The 20,266-nt window shown below is 42.9% G+C and overlaps 1 protein-coding gene across 1 annotated transcript in view; it reads right to left on the reverse strand.

Moving 5' to 3' along the window:
- The window catches only part of LOC138898170 (uncharacterized), a 38,404-nt gene extending 20,817 nt beyond the window's left edge, over nt 1-17,587 (reverse strand). The window contains exons 1-2 of the mRNA XM_070184211.1: nt 17,410-17,587; nt 16,970-17,143 (exon numbers count right to left, since the gene is read on the reverse strand). Coding sequence (XP_070040312.1) covers nt 16,970-17,143; nt 17,410-17,587 — 352 coding nt within the window. The remainder of the gene's footprint in view (nt 1-16,969; nt 17,144-17,409) is intronic.
- Between the last annotated feature and the right edge of the window lie 2,679 nt (nt 17,588-20,266).

Raw genomic sequence — 20,266 nt, forward strand, 5'->3', positions numbered from 1 at the left:
ATTGAAAGTTTTAGAGTTCTTTAAATTTTGTTTGGAGTAGGTTTTGGTGTTATCGATGTCTGTTTGGGATTATTAGCCTTCGAATAGTTCCATATAGCGATTTAAGACTTGCACACAAAATTTAGAATCATTCCGAGTGGTTTAGTCACGATTCGGCGCGTTTGGAGCTAATTGGAAACTTGAAATTCATAAATTGGTTCAATTTTGGTTATAGGGTGTGATTCTTAGTTTTGTTGTTATTTATGCATTTCGAGGTTACGAGCAGGTCTGTATTATGTTTATGAACTTGTTGGTGCATTTGGACGGGGTCCTGAGTGGCTCCGGTGTGTTTCGGACCACCCAGAGCTGAGTTGTATTTCTGTATTATTTACATAACCCATATTTATTTAAAATTTCTATTTTAATAATATTAGCCCTTAGTAAGTGTCGAAGTCGACCCCTCATTACTACTTCTTCGAGGTTAGACTTGATACTTACTAGGTAGATGTATTTTATGTACTCACGCTACACTTATGCACCGATAGTGCAGGATCTGAGGCAGGTGCATCAGGTGGTCCTATCGGCGCACATCCTAGATATCCCGAGGTTTAGTGGTGAGCTGCTTCCTGAGCCGTTCTGCAGCCCCTAGAGTATCTCTTTTGTATTTATATTCTATCTACTTTATATTCAGACAGTGGTTAGATTTTTGTCTAATCTACTAGATGCTCATACACTTGTGACACCATGTCTTGGCACACGCCAGTAGATTTGTGGTTTTAGAGTATTACTATGGTTATAATTGCACTGAGCTGCTTTCGTTTTATTTATTTAAACTTGTTATTTCTTAAATATTTTAATTAAGGAAAAATTCAATTACTCGGAAACTTATTAAAAGAGGAATAATCTGTCTAATTCACTAGTTGGGTTGCCTAGCGGTAACGTTGGGTGCCATCACAGCCTATAGGGGAAATTAGGTCGCGACAACATGGTATCAGAGCACTAGGTTCATGTAGGTCTCAATAGTTATGAGCAGGCCTAAAAGAGTCTTGCGGATCGGTGTGGAGATGTCCGTACTTATCTTCGAGAGGCTAAAGGCTGATAGGAAACTACCCTTCTTCATTTTCTATCGTGCAGTTGATCTGGTACTAAGTATCTTTCACTTATTCTCTCACAGACAGAAAGAACGCGCTCTACGGATGTTCCAGACCAGGGAAGAGTTGCTCCCGTTGTTGCTAGGGGCCGAGGGAGGGCTCCAGCCCGTAGTAGAGGACGAGGGCGTCCCAGAGTTGCACCCGCTATGCCGCCAACAAGTTCAATAGAGGATCCCATAATTGAGGAGCAGGGCTAGGTGCCCGTTGCAGAGCCAGCCCCGGTAGATTTCATGTTTGCACTGGGATTCCAGGAGTTCATGGCCCGTATGCTACTGTTCATGGATACTATGACTCAGGCTGGTTTATTTCTAGCGGACCCAGCCACATCTCAGGCAGGAGGGGGGCACAGACCCCTACTGCTCAGACTCTAGGACATGTAGCTACCATATATCATACCCCGGGTGCACTAGTCGTGGGCGTAGCTCAGCCAGTTGAAGCAGTTATACTTGAGCCCGGACTTGCTTCGGTTGGCGATCCGCAGAATCTATTAGACAAATGTACCCGTCTTCATCCTCTTACTATCTGAGGTAAAAGAAATGAGGACCCCCGGGATTTTGGTGATCGGTGCAGGGATAAACTGCACAACATAAGGATATTAGAGTCCCACAGGATGGACTTCACCACCTTTCAGTTGGAGGGCAGGGCCCATAGATGGTGGCAGTCATATCATCTCGGCAAACCAGCAGGTTCTCCTCCCATGACTTGGGATCAGTTCACACGCCTCTTCTTGGACAAATATATTCCACCCTCCCAGAGGTAAGAGTTGTAGTTTCAGTTCGAGCAAGTTCAGTAGGGTCAGATGTCCAAGACTAACTACTAGATGAGATTCTCTGAGTTGTCTTGCCATGCACTTATGATTCTTCCTACCGATGTAGAGAGAGTGCAGAGGTTTGTCCCCGATTTGCACTCAGATACCCAGGCCACCATGGATCGAGAGGTGGAGATGGGGACTTCTTACGGGTTAGTTGTGGAGGTAGCTTAGAGGATCGAGGGTCTTCGTCTGCTGAGCCGACAGCAGGCGGCAGGGGATAAGTGGTTCCAATATTCTAGAGAATTTAATAATGCCCCGACTGGGGGTAGGGATCAGTCTGTGAGGGGTCAGTCTAGCAGGCCCGCATATCCTGCATCGCCGCCTCCTTAAGGAGCTCTAGTGCAGCCTTCTTTCAGTGATATGCTAGAGAGTTCCTACCGCCCACCAGTTATCTAGGGTTCCTCTAGTGAGTATTCAGGCCATCAGGGTTAGACCTCAGGTCAGCAGTCCACCATACCCAGAGGTTATTTTGAGTGCGGGGATTTTAGTCATTTTCACAGATTATGCCCCAGGCTTCGGGGCAAAACATTACAGCAAGTTAAGCAGTCTATGATTTCAGCACTAGCCGTTCGGCTGCCCAGAGGCGGGGGTCAATTGGGTAGGGGTCGTCCTAGAGGTGGAGGCCAGTTAGGGGGCACTCTAGCTAGGTTCTATGCTTTTCCAGTTAGACCATATGCAATGGCCTCAGATGCCGTGATCACATGTATTATTTCTGTCTGCGGTAGAGATGCCTCATTACTATTTGATCCAGGGTCTACGTATTCATAAGTTTCATCTCTCTTTGCTCATTTCCTGGGTGATTCTCATGAGTCCCTAGGTACTCCTGTTTTTGTATCCATTCATGTGGGCAACTCTGTTGTTGTGAATATGATCTATCGATCTTGCATTTTTACTTTCTGTGGTTATGAGACTAGAGCGGATCTTTTGTTGCTTGATATGACCGACTTTGAGGTCATCTTGGACATGGACTGGCTATCTCCATATCATGCCATCCTTGATTTCCATGCCAATACTGTTACCTTGGCAATGCCACAGTTGCCTAGATTACAGTGGAATGGTTCATCTGTCATTGCATCTAGTCAGGTAATTTCCTCTCTGAAGGCTCGACACATGGTAGAGAAGGGTTGTTTGGCTTATCTGGCATATGTTCGGGACACTACTGCAAAGGCTTCGACGATTGATTTAGTGCCCGTAGTCCGGGAGTTCACCGATGTGTTTCCTTCTGATCTTCCAGGCATGCCACCAGATCGTGATATTAATTTCTATATTGTTTTGGCTCCAGGTACCCAGCCTATATCTATCCTACCGTACCGCATAGGTCCGAAAGAGTTGAAGGAGTTGAAAGAACAGCTTGAGGATTTTCTAGCGAAGGGGTTCGTCAGACCGAGTGTGTCGCCTTGGGACTCACTGGTGTTATTTGTGAAGAAAAAAGATGGGACTCTATGAATATGTATTTATTACCGCTAGCTGAACAAAGTTACCATTAAGAACAAGTACTTGTTGCTGCGTATTGATGATTTGTTTGACCAGTTGCAGGGTGCCAGAGTGTTCTTTAAGATAGACTTGAGATCGGGGTACCATCATTTGAAAATTCAGGATTCGAATGTTCCGACGACTGCCTTCCGGACTAGATATGGAAATTACGAGTTTCTAGTAATGTCCTTCGGTTTGACTAATGCCCCAGCAACATTTATGGATTGATGAACAGGGTGTTCAGGCCACATATTGATTCGTTCATCATTGTCTTCATTGAAGACATTTTGATCTACTCACGTAGCCTGGAGGAGCACGAGCAGCATTTGAGAGTGGTGCTTCAGACCTTGCGGGAACAGAAGCTATATGATAAGTTCTCCAAGTGTGAGTTTTGGGTAGATTCTGTCGCATTATTGGAACATATTGTATCGGGCGAGTGTATTAAGTTTGATCCCAAGAAGATCAAGGCAGTTTAGAGTTGGCATCGTCTACCACAGCGAGTAAGATTAGGAGCTTCCTGGGGATAGCAGGTTACTATTGTCCGTTTGTGGCGGGCTTTTCATGTATTGCAGCACCTTTGACTAGATTGACCTAGAAAGGTGTTCCATTCTGATGGTCCGATGATGGTGAGGTGAGCTTTCAAAACCTCAAGACCGCATTGACTTCAGCACCAGTGTTAGTATTGCCTTCCAGTTCGGGGATGTATATTGTGTATTGCGACACTTCACGCGTTAGTTTGGGTTGTGTATTGATGCAAGAGGGGCAATTTATTACTTATGCTTCACGTCCGCTGAAGCCCCATGAGAAGAATTATCCTGTACACGACCTCGAGTTGGCCGCGATTGTTCATGCTCTTAAGATCTGGAGGCATTATATTTATGGAGTGTCCTTTGAGATTTAAATCGATCATTGCAACTTGTAGCATTTGTTCAAGCAAATGGATATCAATTTGAGACAGCGCAAGTGGCTTGAGTTATTAAAAGATTATGATATTACCATCCTTTATCATCCGGGCAAGGCAAATGCCTTGAGTAGAAAGGCGGAGAGTATGGGTAGTTTGGCATTTATTTAAGTAGAGGAGAGGCCACTAGCTTTGGACATCCAGTCCTTGGCTAACAGACTGGTGAGTTTGGATATTTCAGAGTCCAACCAAGTTCTCGCATGTGTCATTGCCCAGTCTTCACTATTTGAGCAGATCAAGGCTCGATAGTTTGATGATCCGCACTTGTTGGTTCTTAGAGAGACGGTATTGCAGGGTGGTGCCAAGGAGGTTACTATCGGCGAGGATGGTGTTTTGCGACTCCAGGGTCGCCTATGTTTCCCTAATGTTGACGTCTTGAGGGAGAAGATACTAGTTGGGGCACACAATTCTCGGTATTCTATTCATCCAGGTGCTACGAAAATGTATCACGACCTGAGGCAACATTATTGGTGGTGGCGGATGAAGGACATAGTTGAGTACGTTGCGAGGTGTCTAAATTATCAGCAGGTTAAGTATAAGCATCAAAGACCAGGTGGTCTACTTGAGCAGATGACTATACCTGAGTGTAAATATGAGTGCATTACTATGGACTTCGTAGTTGGGTTGCCGCGGACCTTGTGGAAGTTTGATGCAGTTTAGGTCATTGTCGACAGGTTGACCAAGTCGGCACATTTCATTTCGGTTGTGACCACATACACCTCAGAGAGGTTCGCCCAGATTTATATTCAAGAGATTGCTTGGTTGCATGGTGTACTTCTTTCCATTATATCAGATAGAGGCCCTCATTTTACTTCACATTTTTGGAGAGCAGTATAGAGTGAGTTGGGGACCTGTGTAGATCTCAGCATAGACTTTCATCCGCAAACCGATGGGCAATCGGAGAGGACAGTCCATATTTTGTAAGATATGTTCAGGGCTTGTGTGATTGACTTTGGAGGGTAGTTGGATCTATTATTACCTTTGGACGAGTTTTCTTACAGCAAGAGTTATCAGCCCAGCATTGAGATTGCTCCATTTAGGATTTATATGGTCGACGATGTCGTTCAACCATCAGATGGTTTGATCCCGGCGAGGCTATATTATATGGGACTGATTTGGTGAAGGATGCCTTGGAAAAGGTAAAGTTGATTCAAGAACGACTTCACACAGCACATTCCAGACAGAAGAATTACGGGGATTAGAAGGCATCCGACTTATCATTTATGGTGGCGAGAAAGTTCTCTTGAAGGTCTCGCCGATGAAGGGAATCATGAGGTTCTGGAAGAAGGGCAAGTTAAGCCTAAGGTTTACAGATCTCTTTGAGGTGTTGAGGTGAGTTGGGGAGGTTGCTTATGAGCTTGCCTTGCCTCCCAATCTATTGGGAGTTCATCTAGTTTTCCACGTGTCTAAGCCCCGAAGGTATCATGCCGACATGTCACATGTGTTAGACTTCAGTACGGTTCATCTAGATGAGAGCTTGGGTTATGAGGAGGAGCCACTTGCCATTGTTGATAGGCAGGTTTGCTAGTTGAGGTCCAAGAAGACTTTTGCGGCAAAACTTTAGTGGAGGGGCCAACCAGATCGAAGAATTGACTTGGGAGGTCGAGGAGGACATGCGGAGCAGATATCCACACTTATTCAACACTCCAGGTATTATTCTAGACTCGTTCGAGGACGGACGTTGGTTTAAGAGGTGGAGAATATAACGACCCGACCAACCGTTTTACTTTTAGATCCTCCTCTCCCTAAATAAGACTCCCCATATGTGATTTTACTGTTTTATAACTTGCAGGGATGGTTAGTTTCGGATTTGGAAGGTTTCAGGTTGAAATCAAAACATTTACTTCCTTAAGGTTGGCTAAGTTTGACCTTGGTTAACATTTTGATTAAACGGCCTCGAAATCGGGATTCGACGGTTCCAATTGATTCATATGATGATTTTGGACTTGGACGTATGTTCAAATGGGGTTTTGGATGACCCGGGAGCGTTTCAGTGCTTAACAGTGAAAATTGCCTTATAGTAGGTTTTAGAGTTCTTTAAATCTGGTTTGGAGTAGGTTTTAGTGTTAACGGGGTCCGTTTGGGATTCCGAACCTAGAAATAGTTTAGTAGAGTAATTTAAGACTTGCATGCAAAATTTGGTATCATTCTGCGTGGTTTAGGCATGATTCAGCGCCTTTGGAGCTAATTGGAAACTTGAAAATCATAAATTGGTTCAATTTGGTTATGAGATGTCATTCTTAGTTTTATTGTAATTTTATGTGTTTTGAGAGTTTGAGAAGGTCCGTATTATGTTTAGGGACTTGTTGGTGCATTTGGACAGGGTCCCGAGTGGCTCGGGTGTATTTCGGACCACCCGGAGCTGAGTTGGAAAACCTAGAATTCCCAATTTTGGTTTCCTTCTTCGCGAACGCAGAAGGACCCTCGTGTTCGCGATGAAGGATTTGAGAAGCTGGGTGATTGTCCTTGGAGTTCGCGGGTAGGGAGTTTCGTTTGCGAAGCTTTGAGATCCCAGGCCTACGAGTTCCCTAAGAGGAACTTGAGTGGATGGTCATACATTGGCTTCGCGAACACGAGGCCCTTACCGCGTTCGCGAAGAAGGGGGTAACTGTCTTGGGCATAATGTTTTCAAATGGGACTCAGCCATTTTTTAGCCCATTTAGTGCATTTTTGGAGTTTCTTGAGAGGGGTATTCACCTAGAAACTTGGAGGTCAGTAAATTCAACCTATTGTGAGATAAATACATAGATTATGGGTAGATTGTAACATGTAAATTGTGAAACATCATGGGTTTAGATGAAAAACCTAAGTTTTGATAAAAATGAGACTATAACCACGAAAATGGTTATGGAATGAGATGAAAATTGTATACTTGAGTTCTAAAAGTTATGGGTAACGATTTCCTTCAAATATTTCCGGAATCCGGGCGAGTGGGCCCGGGGTGAATTTTAGAAATCTTTCAAATTTGGGTTGGGTAATTATTATAATAGTTAACTTATGAAATTTTGAGCATGTATTAATTAAATTATATAATGTTTGACTAGTTTCGGATTTTTCGGCACCGAATTGAGGCTTTAGGGCAAAATTGTAACCGGGAAGTGAGCTTTGAGACGAGGTAAGTCTCTTGTCTAACCTTGTTAGAGGGAATTTTCCCGATAGGTGATTCAAATTAATGTTGCTTCTAATTGTGGGGGGGCTACGTACGTACGAAGTGATGAGAGTCCGTGCGTAGCTACTAGTTATGCTTGTGTCTGGGTAGTTTTAGGACCCAGATCATGAACTACTTGAAATGTGTGCACCTTACTTGTTAATTTAAAGTGCCTAAATTATATTTGAGCTTGTTAAATAAAAGGGTGAAAGACCGTTAATGGAAATTGTATTGCAATGTGTATTAGCCTTAATAATGATTAAGTCAAATACTTATAAGGTATCTTCTCTTCTTGTGGAGTGGGCCGAACGCCTCGTCAGTAGATAGATGCATCTATGGTTCGTGCCCCTCGACCCTCGCCAGTGTACATATTATTTTGGATCGGGCCGTACGACCTCGACCTAAATCGTGCTTAATAATAATACTTGGTGCCTTGATATTTTGTGGTGGCTTGTAAGGTTATATCTTGTAAGTAAAGTGATTTGTTTGGAATTATAAAATTGTAAAAGAATTATTTTCTCCTACTTGTTAATGAAATTCTATATTATTTACAAAACCCATGTTTATTTAAAATTTATGTCTTAATATTATTAGCCCTTAGTAAGTGTCGAAGTCGACCCCGCGTCACTACGTTTTCGAGGTTAGACTTGATATATATTGGGTGCATCAGGCGGTCCTACCGGTGCGCGTCCTAGATATCCCGAGGTTTAATGGTGAGCTGCTTCCTGAGCCGTTCTGCAGCCCCTAGAGTCTCTCTTTTGTATTTATATTATGTCTACTTTATATTCATATAGTGGTTAGATTTTTATAAAATCTACTAGATGCTCATACACTTGTGACACCATGTCTTGTCACACACCAATAGATTTGTGGTTTTGGAGTATTACTATTGTTATGATTGCACTCAGCTGCTTTCGTTTTATTTATTTAACCTTGTTATTTCTTAAATCTTTTAATTAAGGAAAAATTCAATTACTCGGAAACTTATTAAAAGATAAATAATTTATCTAATTCACTAGTTGGCTTGCCTAGCGGTAATGTTGGGCGTCATCACGACCTACATGGGAAATTGGGTCGTGACAGTAGCAAAATTGTTTTACTCAAAATCGTAGTTTTGTCGAACAAGTTCAAGGTGTAGGCAAATTTGGGGGAGACGAAAAATTAAATAATTTGGGTTTATCAGGGAAAATGTTGAGAGCTTCATGTATAAGTGAGAGAATCTGTATGCAAATACATGCAATGCATTAATTTTCATAAACACCGATTGTGGATAAACTTTTACCCTCGTAATACTTATTGTATACTGTCGAAATAGATTTCGGCTTTCGTACGATTGATCGGGGTCGAAACATAATGGATCGAAGAAATACTTTGTTATATCGAGATGGGTTCCGAAGATGGTATGAACAAGCATAAGATTTCAGGTATAGGTCAAACACCAAGCTCGACGTCATTATTGATCTCGGGTCCGGATCGAACTATGATGAGATGATTTCGAGCATAAGGGGAAGAGGGCAACCGATACCGAGACCGAATCATCACCTGATCCCGAGACCACATCGAGCTCTAGAAGCAATACCGACCAACGCCGAGGCCGATCGTAATCGAGCTCACACACAAGAGCAGTTGGAAACACACTAAGGGGGAGAATCTCAGTGGAAATTAGAGAAAAGCTGATTTATCATGGGTTCTCCACTATGCATTTTTAATTATAGCTAAAGTAGGATCCTCCACTACAAAGAGGACGGCTACATATCTGTAGAGGGCAGTTTTTTCTTTTTTACATTGTAACAAAAGCACCATACACTCCTATATTGAAGAGTTATTCCTTTAAGCTTCATACATTGATTCATCTTGATTAGTCCTAAAAATCATCTTCTTTCCAACCTTGTTTATTTGGTATCCGTATTTATGATTTCTATTTATACTTATGATTTGTATTAAGCTATACCACATATACTTAGAACTACGTTCAAATTCAACTCTATCCAATTTTCGGATAAACGTAAGGTCAAATGAGCAAGAATCGAGAACTACTCCCGAAATTGCTAAAATACACGAGGAGCTCACAAAGCGGGTCGAAGCCAACGATAAGAAAGTAGAAATATATAACTCCAGGGTCGATCAAATCCCGGGGGCTCCACCAATGATAAAAGGGTTGGATTCCAAATAATTCATGCAAAAGCCTTTTCCCTCGAGCCTAGCCCCAAAACCAATCCCCAGAAAATTCTGTATGCCCGAAATTCCCAAATATAACGGAACGACTGATCCTAACAAACACGTCACCTCTTACACGTGTGCCATCAAGGGCAATGATTTAGAGGATGATGAAATCGAATCTCTATTGTTAAAAAAATTCGGAGAGACCCTCTCGAAGGGAGCAATGATTTGGTATCACAACCTACCACCGAATTCGATCGACTTATTTGCAAGGTTAGCAAATTCTTTCGTAAAGGCACATGTCGGGGCCATAAAGGTCACAATGAGGAAATAAGACCTTTTCAAGGTAATACAAAAGGATAATGACATGCTAAGGGAGTTCGTATCTCGTTTTCAAACGAAACGAATGGATCTGCCACCAGTCACAGACAATTGGGCTGTTCAGGCTTTCACTCAAGGTTTGAACGAACGAAGTTTGATGGCATCACAGCGGTTGAAGCACAACCTGATCGAGTACCAAGCGATCACTTGGGCCAACGTGCACAATTGGTACCAATCAAAAATTAGAGTCATAGATGATCAGTTGGGTGCTGAACCCGCTGCTCGAAGGGATACCAATCGAGAATAAGGTCCGATCAGGGACCAATACCGACCGTATAGTGGAAACCACAGAATCAATGAATCGAGACGTAAGCCCGAACAAAGCAACAAAAGAAGTGATCAAGGTCAAGGGTCTCGGGGACTGACGAACAAAAATGGGTTCCACCGACCTACCGGATCTAACAGAGCACCATAGTTATCAGAGTATAACTTCAGCACTGATGCATCCGCCATCATGTCGGCTATCGAACACATCAAATACACTAAAGGGCCTCGACCCATGCAGACTGATCCTTCCCCGAGGAATCCCAATCAAATGTGCGAATATCATGGCACCCATGGCCACAGAATGTAAGATTGCAGGCAACTAAGAGAGGAGGTAGCCCGGTTATTCTATAAAGGGTACCATAGCACGTCTATAGGGATTTCCGCAAACAAAATGAACAAGAAGAACCATAGCACGTCATCCACATGATCATCGGTTGCTTTGATACCCCTCAAGGGCCGGTTCTTAATTCACTAAGACATCGATTGTGAGGGCAAAGCGATCTCGAACTCAGGACTACGCACCCATAGGAACTTTGTCCTTCAATGATAAAGATGCATAAGGAGTCATACAACCTTATAACGATGCACTGGTAATATCTGTACTTATGAATAAAACTAAAGTTAAGCGTGTGTTAATTGATCCAGGTAGCTCGCCCAACATCATTAGATTGAAGGTTGTAGAACAGCTTGATCTACAGGACCAGGTCGTACCCGCAACCCTGGTTCTAATTGGATTCAATATAGCATGTGAAACCACCAAAGGCGAGATAATTTTGCCGATAAACATGGCCGGGACCATCCAGAAAACAAAGTTCCACGTAATGGAAGGCGACATGAGGTACAACGCCCTTTTTGGAAGGCCGTGGATCCATAACATGAGAGTTGTACCTTCGACCCTACACCAGGTTCTTAAATTCCTAACATCGGGGGGAGTCAAAATAGTGTACGGAGAATAGCCAGTCACAAGAGAAATGTTTGACGCTGAGGAAGCAAATCTGATATCTTCACCGTTACCAAAAAAAAGATCGGACTTAAAAGGGGAACGAGATGCCAAATAGCAATCACAGACATCAGCTTTAACCCAACCAGAATACCAGAATATCGATGAAGATGATGATCAAAGGATCCCTCGATCCTTCGTGGTTCTCGATGATTCCGACGCTACCCAATCAACGATTGAGGAATTGGAGAAAGTCATACTAATTAAGAACTGGCCCGTAGAAAGGTATACCAGGCAACGAGGTTAACCCCCGAACTCAGGAGAAAACATATTCAATTTCTTATCGATATCGATAACCCCCGAACAATGCATCGGCTAAGCTTGGACCCTAGGTTTTTACCGGTGAAGAAAATGAGAAGACCCCAGTCCTAGGTAAAACGCGTATTCATAAAGGACGAGGTAAATAAACTTCTCAAAACAGGGTCCATTCGAGAGGTAAAATATCCTGAATGGTTAGCCAATGTAGTTGTAGTGCATAAAAAAGGGAACAAACTTAGAATGTGTGTAGATTAAAAGGATTTAAATAGGGCATGTCCCAAAGATTCTTTCCACTACCTAACATCGATCGCATGATCGAGGCCACGACCGGCCACGAGATCCTTACTTTTCTCGATGCCTATTCCGGGTATAATCAAATCCAAATGAACCCGGAAGACCAGGAAAAGACTTCATTTGTCACCAAGTAGGGAACATATTGTTATAATGTGATGCCCTTCGGGATAAAAAATGCAGGAGCTACTTACCAATGCCTAGTAAACAAAATGTTCGAGGAACAAATAGGTAAATCAATGGAAGTTTAGATTGATGATATGCTAGTTAAGTCCCTGCGCGCAGAGGACCATTTGACCCATTTGCAGGAAACATTCGAGATTTTAAGGAAATACAACATGAAGCTCAACCCCGAGAAATGTGCTTTCCGGGTCGATTCGGGCAAGTTCCTCGACTTCATGGTGTCAAATCGGGGGATCGAGATTAAACCTGATAAAATCAAGGCCATCGAAGACATCACCATTGTGGACAGCGTAAAAGACATGCAGAGGCTAACGGGGCGGGTTGCAGCCTTGGGCCGATTCATTTCAAGGTCATCTGATCGAAGTCACAAATTTTTCTCTCTACTCAAAAAGAAGAACGATTTCGCTTGGACCACGGAATGCAAACATGCATTATAAGAATTAAAATGATATCTATCGAGCCCACCACTGCTTCATACTCCAAAAGCAGACAAAAAACTTTGCTTGTACTTGGCAGTATCGGAATTCGCGGTCAGCGGTGTCCTAGTTCGAGAAGACCAAGGTATGCAATTTCCCGTCTATTATGTAAGTCGAACCTTAGGAGAAGCATAAACTAGATATCCACACTTAGAAACATTGGCACTTACACTGATAAGCGCCTCTAGAAAGTTAAGACCGTACTTTCAATGTCACCCCATATGCGTATTGACCACTTACCCACTCCGCAATATTTTGCACAAGCCCGAACTATCTTGCCGATTGGCCAAATGGGCTGTTGAAATCAGCGGGTACGATATCGAATATCAACCCCATACATCCATCAAGTCTTAAATTTTAGCAGACTTCGTGGCCGATTTTACGCCGACCCTCCTACCTAAAGTTAAAAAAGAACTCTTATTGAAATCGGGTACGTTATCGGGGGTATGGACCCTTTTTACAGACGGGGCTTCAAATGTGAAGGGGTCCGGGCTAGGCATCATTTTAAAGCCACCCACGGGTAACACTATTATGCAATCTATCAAAACTACCAGGTTGACTAACAACGAGGACGAGTATGAGGCCATGATTGTAGGTCTCGAGCTAGCAAAAAGCTTGGGAGCAAAAGTCATTGAAGCCAAGTGTGACTCTTTGCTGGTGGTAAATCAAATAAAAAAACCTTCGAAGTTCGAGAAGATAGAATGCAAAGGTAATTGGACAAACTGCTGGTCACTTTGCACCATTTCAAAGAATGGACTTTACAGCATGTTCCACGAGAGCAAAATAGCGAGGCCGATGCACTTGTAAATTTGGGATCATCGGTCGAGGAAGGCGAGATAAGCTCAGGGACTATCGTTCAGCTCTCGAGATCCGTGATCGAAGAAGGTCATTTCGAGATAAATTCTACAAGCTTAACCAAGGATTAGAGGAATAAGTATATTGAATACTTAAAAAATGGAAAGCTCCCATCAGACCCTAACTATTCGAGGGCTCTACGAACCAAAGCATCCCGATTCACATTAACTGCAGATGGAATGTTAGACAGAAGGACATTTGATGGACCATTAGCAGTATGCTTAGGTCCAGGAGACATTGACTACGTCCTACGTGAGCTACACGAGGGCATTGGTGGAAAACACTCTGGTGACGATTCATTAGTTCAAAAATTAATCAGGGCAGGTTATTATTGGATCGATATGGACAAAGATGCAAAGGAGTTTGTTCGAAAATGTAACATTCATGAAATGGGGAATGGATATCGTCGGCCTTGTGCCATCGGCCCCAGGTAATGCTAAGTTCATTTTATTTATGACTGACAATTTCTCTAAATGTGTTGAAGCACAGGCGTTCGTGAATGTAAGAGAGAAAGAGGTTATAGACTTTATCTGGGATCACATCATATGTCGATTTGGGATACCCGCCGAAATAGTGTGTGACAATGAGAAACAGTTTGTCGGCAGTAAAGTGACGAAATTCCTCGAAGACAACAAAATAAAAAGTATATTATCAACACCGTATCACCCAAGTGGGAACGGACAGGCCGAATCAACGAATAGAACTATCATTCAAAACCTAAAAAAGAGGTTGAACGACGGTAAGGGAAAATGGAGAGAAATCCTACCCGAAGTTCTTTGGGCATATCGAACAACATCAAAATCTAGTACGGGGGCGACCCCATTCTCCTTAGTATATGGCTCCGAAGCCTTGATTCCAGTCGAAGTCGGGGAACCTAGTGCCAGGTTTTGATATACAACAAAAAAGTCAAATAATGAGGCTATGAACACTAGCCTCGAATTATCAGATGAAAAATGAGAAGCTACTCTCATCCAATTGGCCATCCAAAAGCAGCGAATCGAAAGATACTATAATCAAAGAACAAAGATTCACCACTTTAAACTTGGGGACTTAGTGCTAAGGCTCAGTACCCAAAATCCAAACGGATGAAAACTAGGACCGAATTGGGAAGGACCGTATTAGGTTCTCGAGAATGTCAAAAAAGGATCAAACAAGGTCGGCCTTATAAACGACAAACAACTGTCAAGCAATTGGAATGTGTCGCACCTAAAATGATACTACTGCTAAGGTACGACCCTCCCACGTTCGTTTATATTTCAAAAACTAACCCTTGCAAGAGTTCGATCAGTAACAAAGATGGATCATTCAACACAAAGCCCTAGGTCTGAAAGCACGCGTTGCACTCTTTTTCCCTTTGACCGGTTTTATCCCAAAAGGGTTTTTTGGCAAGGTTTTTAATGAGGCAACCATTGATCGTGCTAAACTTAGAAACAATTTAACAGTATCTGAGGCCTCTTTACAATTGATCTCGAATACTTGGGGGGCATTAGCCCTCAAATATATCAAGTTCTGATGCAAGAAAGTTACTTCGTAACAACAGGGTTCCAATAGGAAAAGTTCTAAGAACCAAATTATCAAAATGAACCATTTTCATGTAGTTGGCCCGACCCTGACGCAAAATATGAACACATGTATAATGACTTGCAAAGAAAGTTTTCTCCTTTACCGATATCTTATATCCAAGAAAAATTCCTCTATTTCGAGATTTATTATGAAAACAGGATTGAGATAAATCTCTGAGTTCGAGCAAGCACCCACTCGACTATTACGCCTATGGACTACTTTACATCGAGTTCGAATCATTCACTCGACTACTAAGCCTACAAGCTACTTTTATTTCGAGTTCGAGCAAGCACTCACTCGACTATTATGCCTACGGGCTACATTACATCGAGTTCGAATCATTCACTCGACTACTACACCTACAGGCTACTTTTATTTCGAGTTCGACCAAGCACTCACTCGACCATTACGCCTACGGGCTGTATTACATCGAGTTCGAATCATTCACTCGACTACTAATCCTACATGCTACTTTTATTTCGAGTTCGAGCAAGCACTCACTCGACCATTACGCCTACGGGCTACATTACTTCGAGTTCAAAACATTCACTCGACTAATAAGCCTACGGGCTACACTTATTCCGAGTCGAGCAAGCACTCACTTGGCCCTTATGTCTACGGGCTATATTACTTTGAGTTCGAATCATTCACTCGACTACTAAGCCTGCGGTCTACTTTTATTTTGCGTTCGAGCAAGCACTCACTCGATGATTATGCCTACGGGCTACATTACATCGAGTTCGAATCATTCACTCGACTACTAATTCTATAGGCTACATTTATTTCGAGTTCGAGCAAGCACTCACTCGACCATTATGCCTATGGGCTATATTACATCGACTTCAAACTATTCACTCGACTATTAAGCCTACGGGCTACTTTTATTTCAAGTTTGAGCAAGCACTCACTCGACCATTATGCCTACGAGCTACATTACTTCGAGTTCGAAACATTCACTCGACTAATAAGCCTATGGTCTACTATTATTTCGAGTAGGCACTCACTCGGCCCTTACGCCTACGGGCTATATTACTTCGAGTTTGAATCATTCACTCGACTACTAAGCCTGCGGGCCACTTTTATTTTGAGTTCGTGCAAGCACTCACTCAACCATTATGCCTACGATCCACATTACTTCGAATTCGTATCATTCACTCAACTATTAAGCCTACGGGCTACTCTTATTTCATGTTCAAGCAAGCACTCACTCGACTATTATGCCTAAGGGTTATATTTCATCAAGTTCGAATCATTCACTCGAGTAATAAGCCTATGGGCTGTATTACTTCAAGTTCAAACAATCACTAAACTCGACTTCTAAGCCTATGTGCTACCTTATTTAAAGTTTGAGTGACTACTAAGCCTACGGGCTGCTTTTATTTCGAGTTCAAGCAAGCATTCACTCAACTATTACGCCTACGGGCTACATTACTTCGAGTTCAAATCATTCACTCGACTACTAAGCCTACAGGCTACTTTTATTTTGAGTTCGAGCAAGCACTCACTCGACCCTTATGCCTACGGGCTATATTACTTCGAGTTTGAATCATTCACTCAACTACTAAACCTACAAGCTACTTTTATTTCAAGTTCGAGCAAGCACGCACTCGACCATTATGCCTACGGGCTCAATTATATCGAGTTCAAATGATTCACTCAACTACTAATCCTACGAGCTACTTTTAGTTCTAGCTCGAGCAAGCACTCACTCGACCATTATGCCTACGGGCTATATTACATCGAGTTCGAATCATTCACTCAACTACTAATCCTACGGGATACCTTATTTCAAGTTTGAGTAAGCGCTCACTCGGTTATAAAGTCTACGAAGTCCAAATTTGATCAAATTGCCTAAATCCTTATGAAAACATTCATAAAGCATGAATCAAACTTCACAAGGCAGAAAACAAAACAGAAGCAAGTCGGAAAAAGAAAAAGATATTTATATATACATATATATATATATAATATTATTTACATGATTTATTGCAACATAGAAACTAAGGGCTAACTTTCTTGGTTATCTCCAGGAGCGGTCTCTTCTCCACTGAGCTCCCCCTCGTTCTCGAACCCGCTCTTACTCCCATCATTGTCATCATTATCATTATCTTCATCATCGGAAGCCAAGGCTTCAGCATCGGCTTCGCGTTCTTTAGCCTTTTTTATCTCTTCAGCGAGATCGAAACCTCAAGAACGGATATCCTCAAGGGTCTTCCTCTGAGATCGGCACTTAGCAAGTTCAGCAACCCAATGTTCTCGAGTATCGGTAGTCTCGGATGCCTCTCTTGCTTGGACCTGGGCAGCTTCAGCATCGGCCCGATAGACGGCCACGAGCGCATCCGCATAGTCCTTTGACTTTTCGGCATCAGATTCGGCCTTGGCAAGTTCAGAGGCCAATCAAGCCTCGAGCTCCTCTATTATTCTTGCTTGTACCGAGTTTTCTCCTACATACATTGGAGTTGGTTTTTAGCCAATGATAATTGGGATCGAGCAGCTTCTTTCTCTACAGCAAAGCGGTCCACACCTTCTTTCCACTTCAAAGACTGCACTTTTATCACATTGACCTCCTCACGGAATTTCCAGATCATCACAATTTTCTGTTGCAGCCGTGAGACCGAACAATTAGCCATCGTTTCGGTATCGAACCCATAGGCTTTTATAAGTATCATTACTTGCTCGGACAGATCAGTTTGATCTTGGTGAGCCATGTCCAACTTAGCTCGGTGGTCTTTTATTTCCTCTCCTCTTTGCCCTAAGAGGAGTTTAAGGGAGTTCCTCTGCTCTGTAACCCGTTGAAGGTCAGCCTCGTATCGACGCAGCTCGGTTCAGGACTGAGAACATGCTTCTCGATGAACTGCCGCGGCCTGCAAAGAAAGAAGAAATGAAGTTAGAAAATAAAAGCAAACATAAAGGTAATGCCAACAAAATAATTTAAGGCTTACCTGATTCCAATCCTACTGCACTCTGTGAAAAAGATTTGTTGTATCACTAGTACTGGCAACGTCCTCGACACCGGTAAACAGGTCACGAAAAGGATCCTCTCCATCATGAGGCCTGTCTAGTTCGAGGGCCCCCAAAGCTTGGGCTTCCCGAATCGCCCCTGCGGAAAAAGTAGGGAAGGTGGGCGAGTCTTCGATTACTACTGCCCCAAGTGAATCACTTGGAGCATTCTCTTCAGTTCGAAGAGATTCGGAGAGAGTCCCTTCATACATATCCTCCATCTGTTGGCTTTGATGGGAAGAATCTTCAATCTTCAACAACTCGGGGACTCTGCCCGAATCTTTCTACGATATATCCTCAATTCGAGGCGGAGCCTTATAAACCACCATCGATCCAGCTGCCTGTGAAACGTCGACAGTCTTCTTCATTCGGGCCGCCAGCGCGAACCCATAATTTTCTTCTTCTTCTCTGTCTTCATCCCTTAGATGCAGAACTGATTCTACGGTCAAATGAATTGTATTCTTGTTCGGCTTACGAGCCGTCCTCATATTCGGTTTTGGATCTTTCGGAACAAAGGCCCTTTTCCTCTTATTATCTTTCATCGGCTTTGGGACAGAGGCTGAAGCCTCTTCCTCGACGGACAAGGTCCTCAAAATCGCATATTTTTCCGCACCTATATACGAAATTTTTTATTAAAGTATATGGAAAGCATCTTGTTCGAACTACCAAAAAATACGAGAAACAGGCTTACCATAATTTTTGGCCTCCCATCGGCCCTTTGACAAGTCACGCCATGAGTGCTCGACGTATGTGGTGGTTGAAACTAGATCCCGTACCCAGTTCATGAGATCGGGAACTGCGTCGGGCATCCAGGGAACCGCTGCATCACAAAAAGGAGGATATCGGTGAGAAAAGAAATGAAAGGACAAAATAGTAGGATATAACATCAGAATTACACTTACGCTTCATATTTCACTCCTCGGGAAAAGGCATCTTTTCAGCCGGAATCAGGTCCAAAGTCCTTACTCGAACGAACCTGCCCATCCAGCCTAGATCCCCATACTCGTCTATGCTCGTGAAAAGAGCCTTGGTAGCTCGACATTGAAGTTTTATTAACCCTCCTCGAAAAAGGCGAGGACGGTACAAACGGATTAGATGATTGAGGGTGAAAGGCATCCCCTCGATTTTGTCCACAAAGTATCAGATCAAAATAACGATCCGCTAGAAAGAAGGATGGATCTGGCCTAGGGTTATTAGGTATTTATTAAAAAACTATAGGATAACAGGGTCGAGGGGACCTAACGTGAAAGGATAAGTGTACACACTTAAAAACCCTTTCACGTGAGTAGTAATATCCTCTTCGGGAGATGGCACTACCACTTCTTTGTTCCCTCAGTTACAATATTTTTTTATCTGCTTGATATACCCCCCGGTTATCGAACAAATATATCTTAATACGGTCTCACATCGGCCGGGAACCGGTGAACCTTTATCGAGTTTGAAATCGGAGGTAAGAACACACGCCGCCGGAATGCACTCCTCACACCGTGGATCCACCGGTGTTTTATCGGTGGCAGATAGGGAAGAAGAAGCTTTTTTCTTTTTGGGGGACGGTTTTTGATGTCTTCACCATTTTTGGATTTAAAGAAGGTGAAAAAGATTTGATGGTTTAGAAGAAGAATTTTGAGAAAAAAGTCACATATCGGCGAATGAACTCAGAAGAGACGAAAAGAAACTTAAAAAATCTGGAAGATTGAAGACGTAAAAGTGATAAATGGTGGATGGAAGGGCTATTTATAGATTGAAGCAATGACAGTTCAATATCAGTAGGGGCCGACCATCATCTAGCATGCATTAAATGCCTTGGTAAGCTTAACCGACGGGACAACAATCATGTACATCATGGTCGGGCTCGATGCAAACCTCAGTGCATGTCCAATCAAGCCATTGAGAAATCATATCGTTTCTCACCACATCCTTACCGAGAATCAATGGGACTATCTGTATACGGTCGAAATAGATTTCGGCCTTCGTACGATTAATCGGAGTCGAAACATAATGGATAGAAGAAAGACTTCATAATATCGAGATGGGTTCCGAAGATGGTACGAACGAGCTTCAGATTTCAGGTATAGGTCAAACACCGAGTTCGAAGTCATTATCGAGCTCGGGTCCGAATCGAACTATGATGAGATGATTTTAAGCTTAAGGGACAGAGGCCAACCGATACCGAGCCCGAATCATCACCTGATCCCGAGTCTGCATCGAGCTCTATAAGCAATACCGACCAACACCGAGGCCGATCGTACTCGAGCTCACAGACAAGAGCCATTGCAAACACACTAAGGGAGAGAATCTCGGTAAAAATT

Source organism: Nicotiana tomentosiformis, chromosome 8 (assembly GCF_000390325.3).
Source record: "Nicotiana tomentosiformis chromosome 8, ASM39032v3, whole genome shotgun sequence".
NCBI classification, from domain to species: Eukaryota; Viridiplantae; Streptophyta; class Magnoliopsida; order Solanales; family Solanaceae; genus Nicotiana; species Nicotiana tomentosiformis.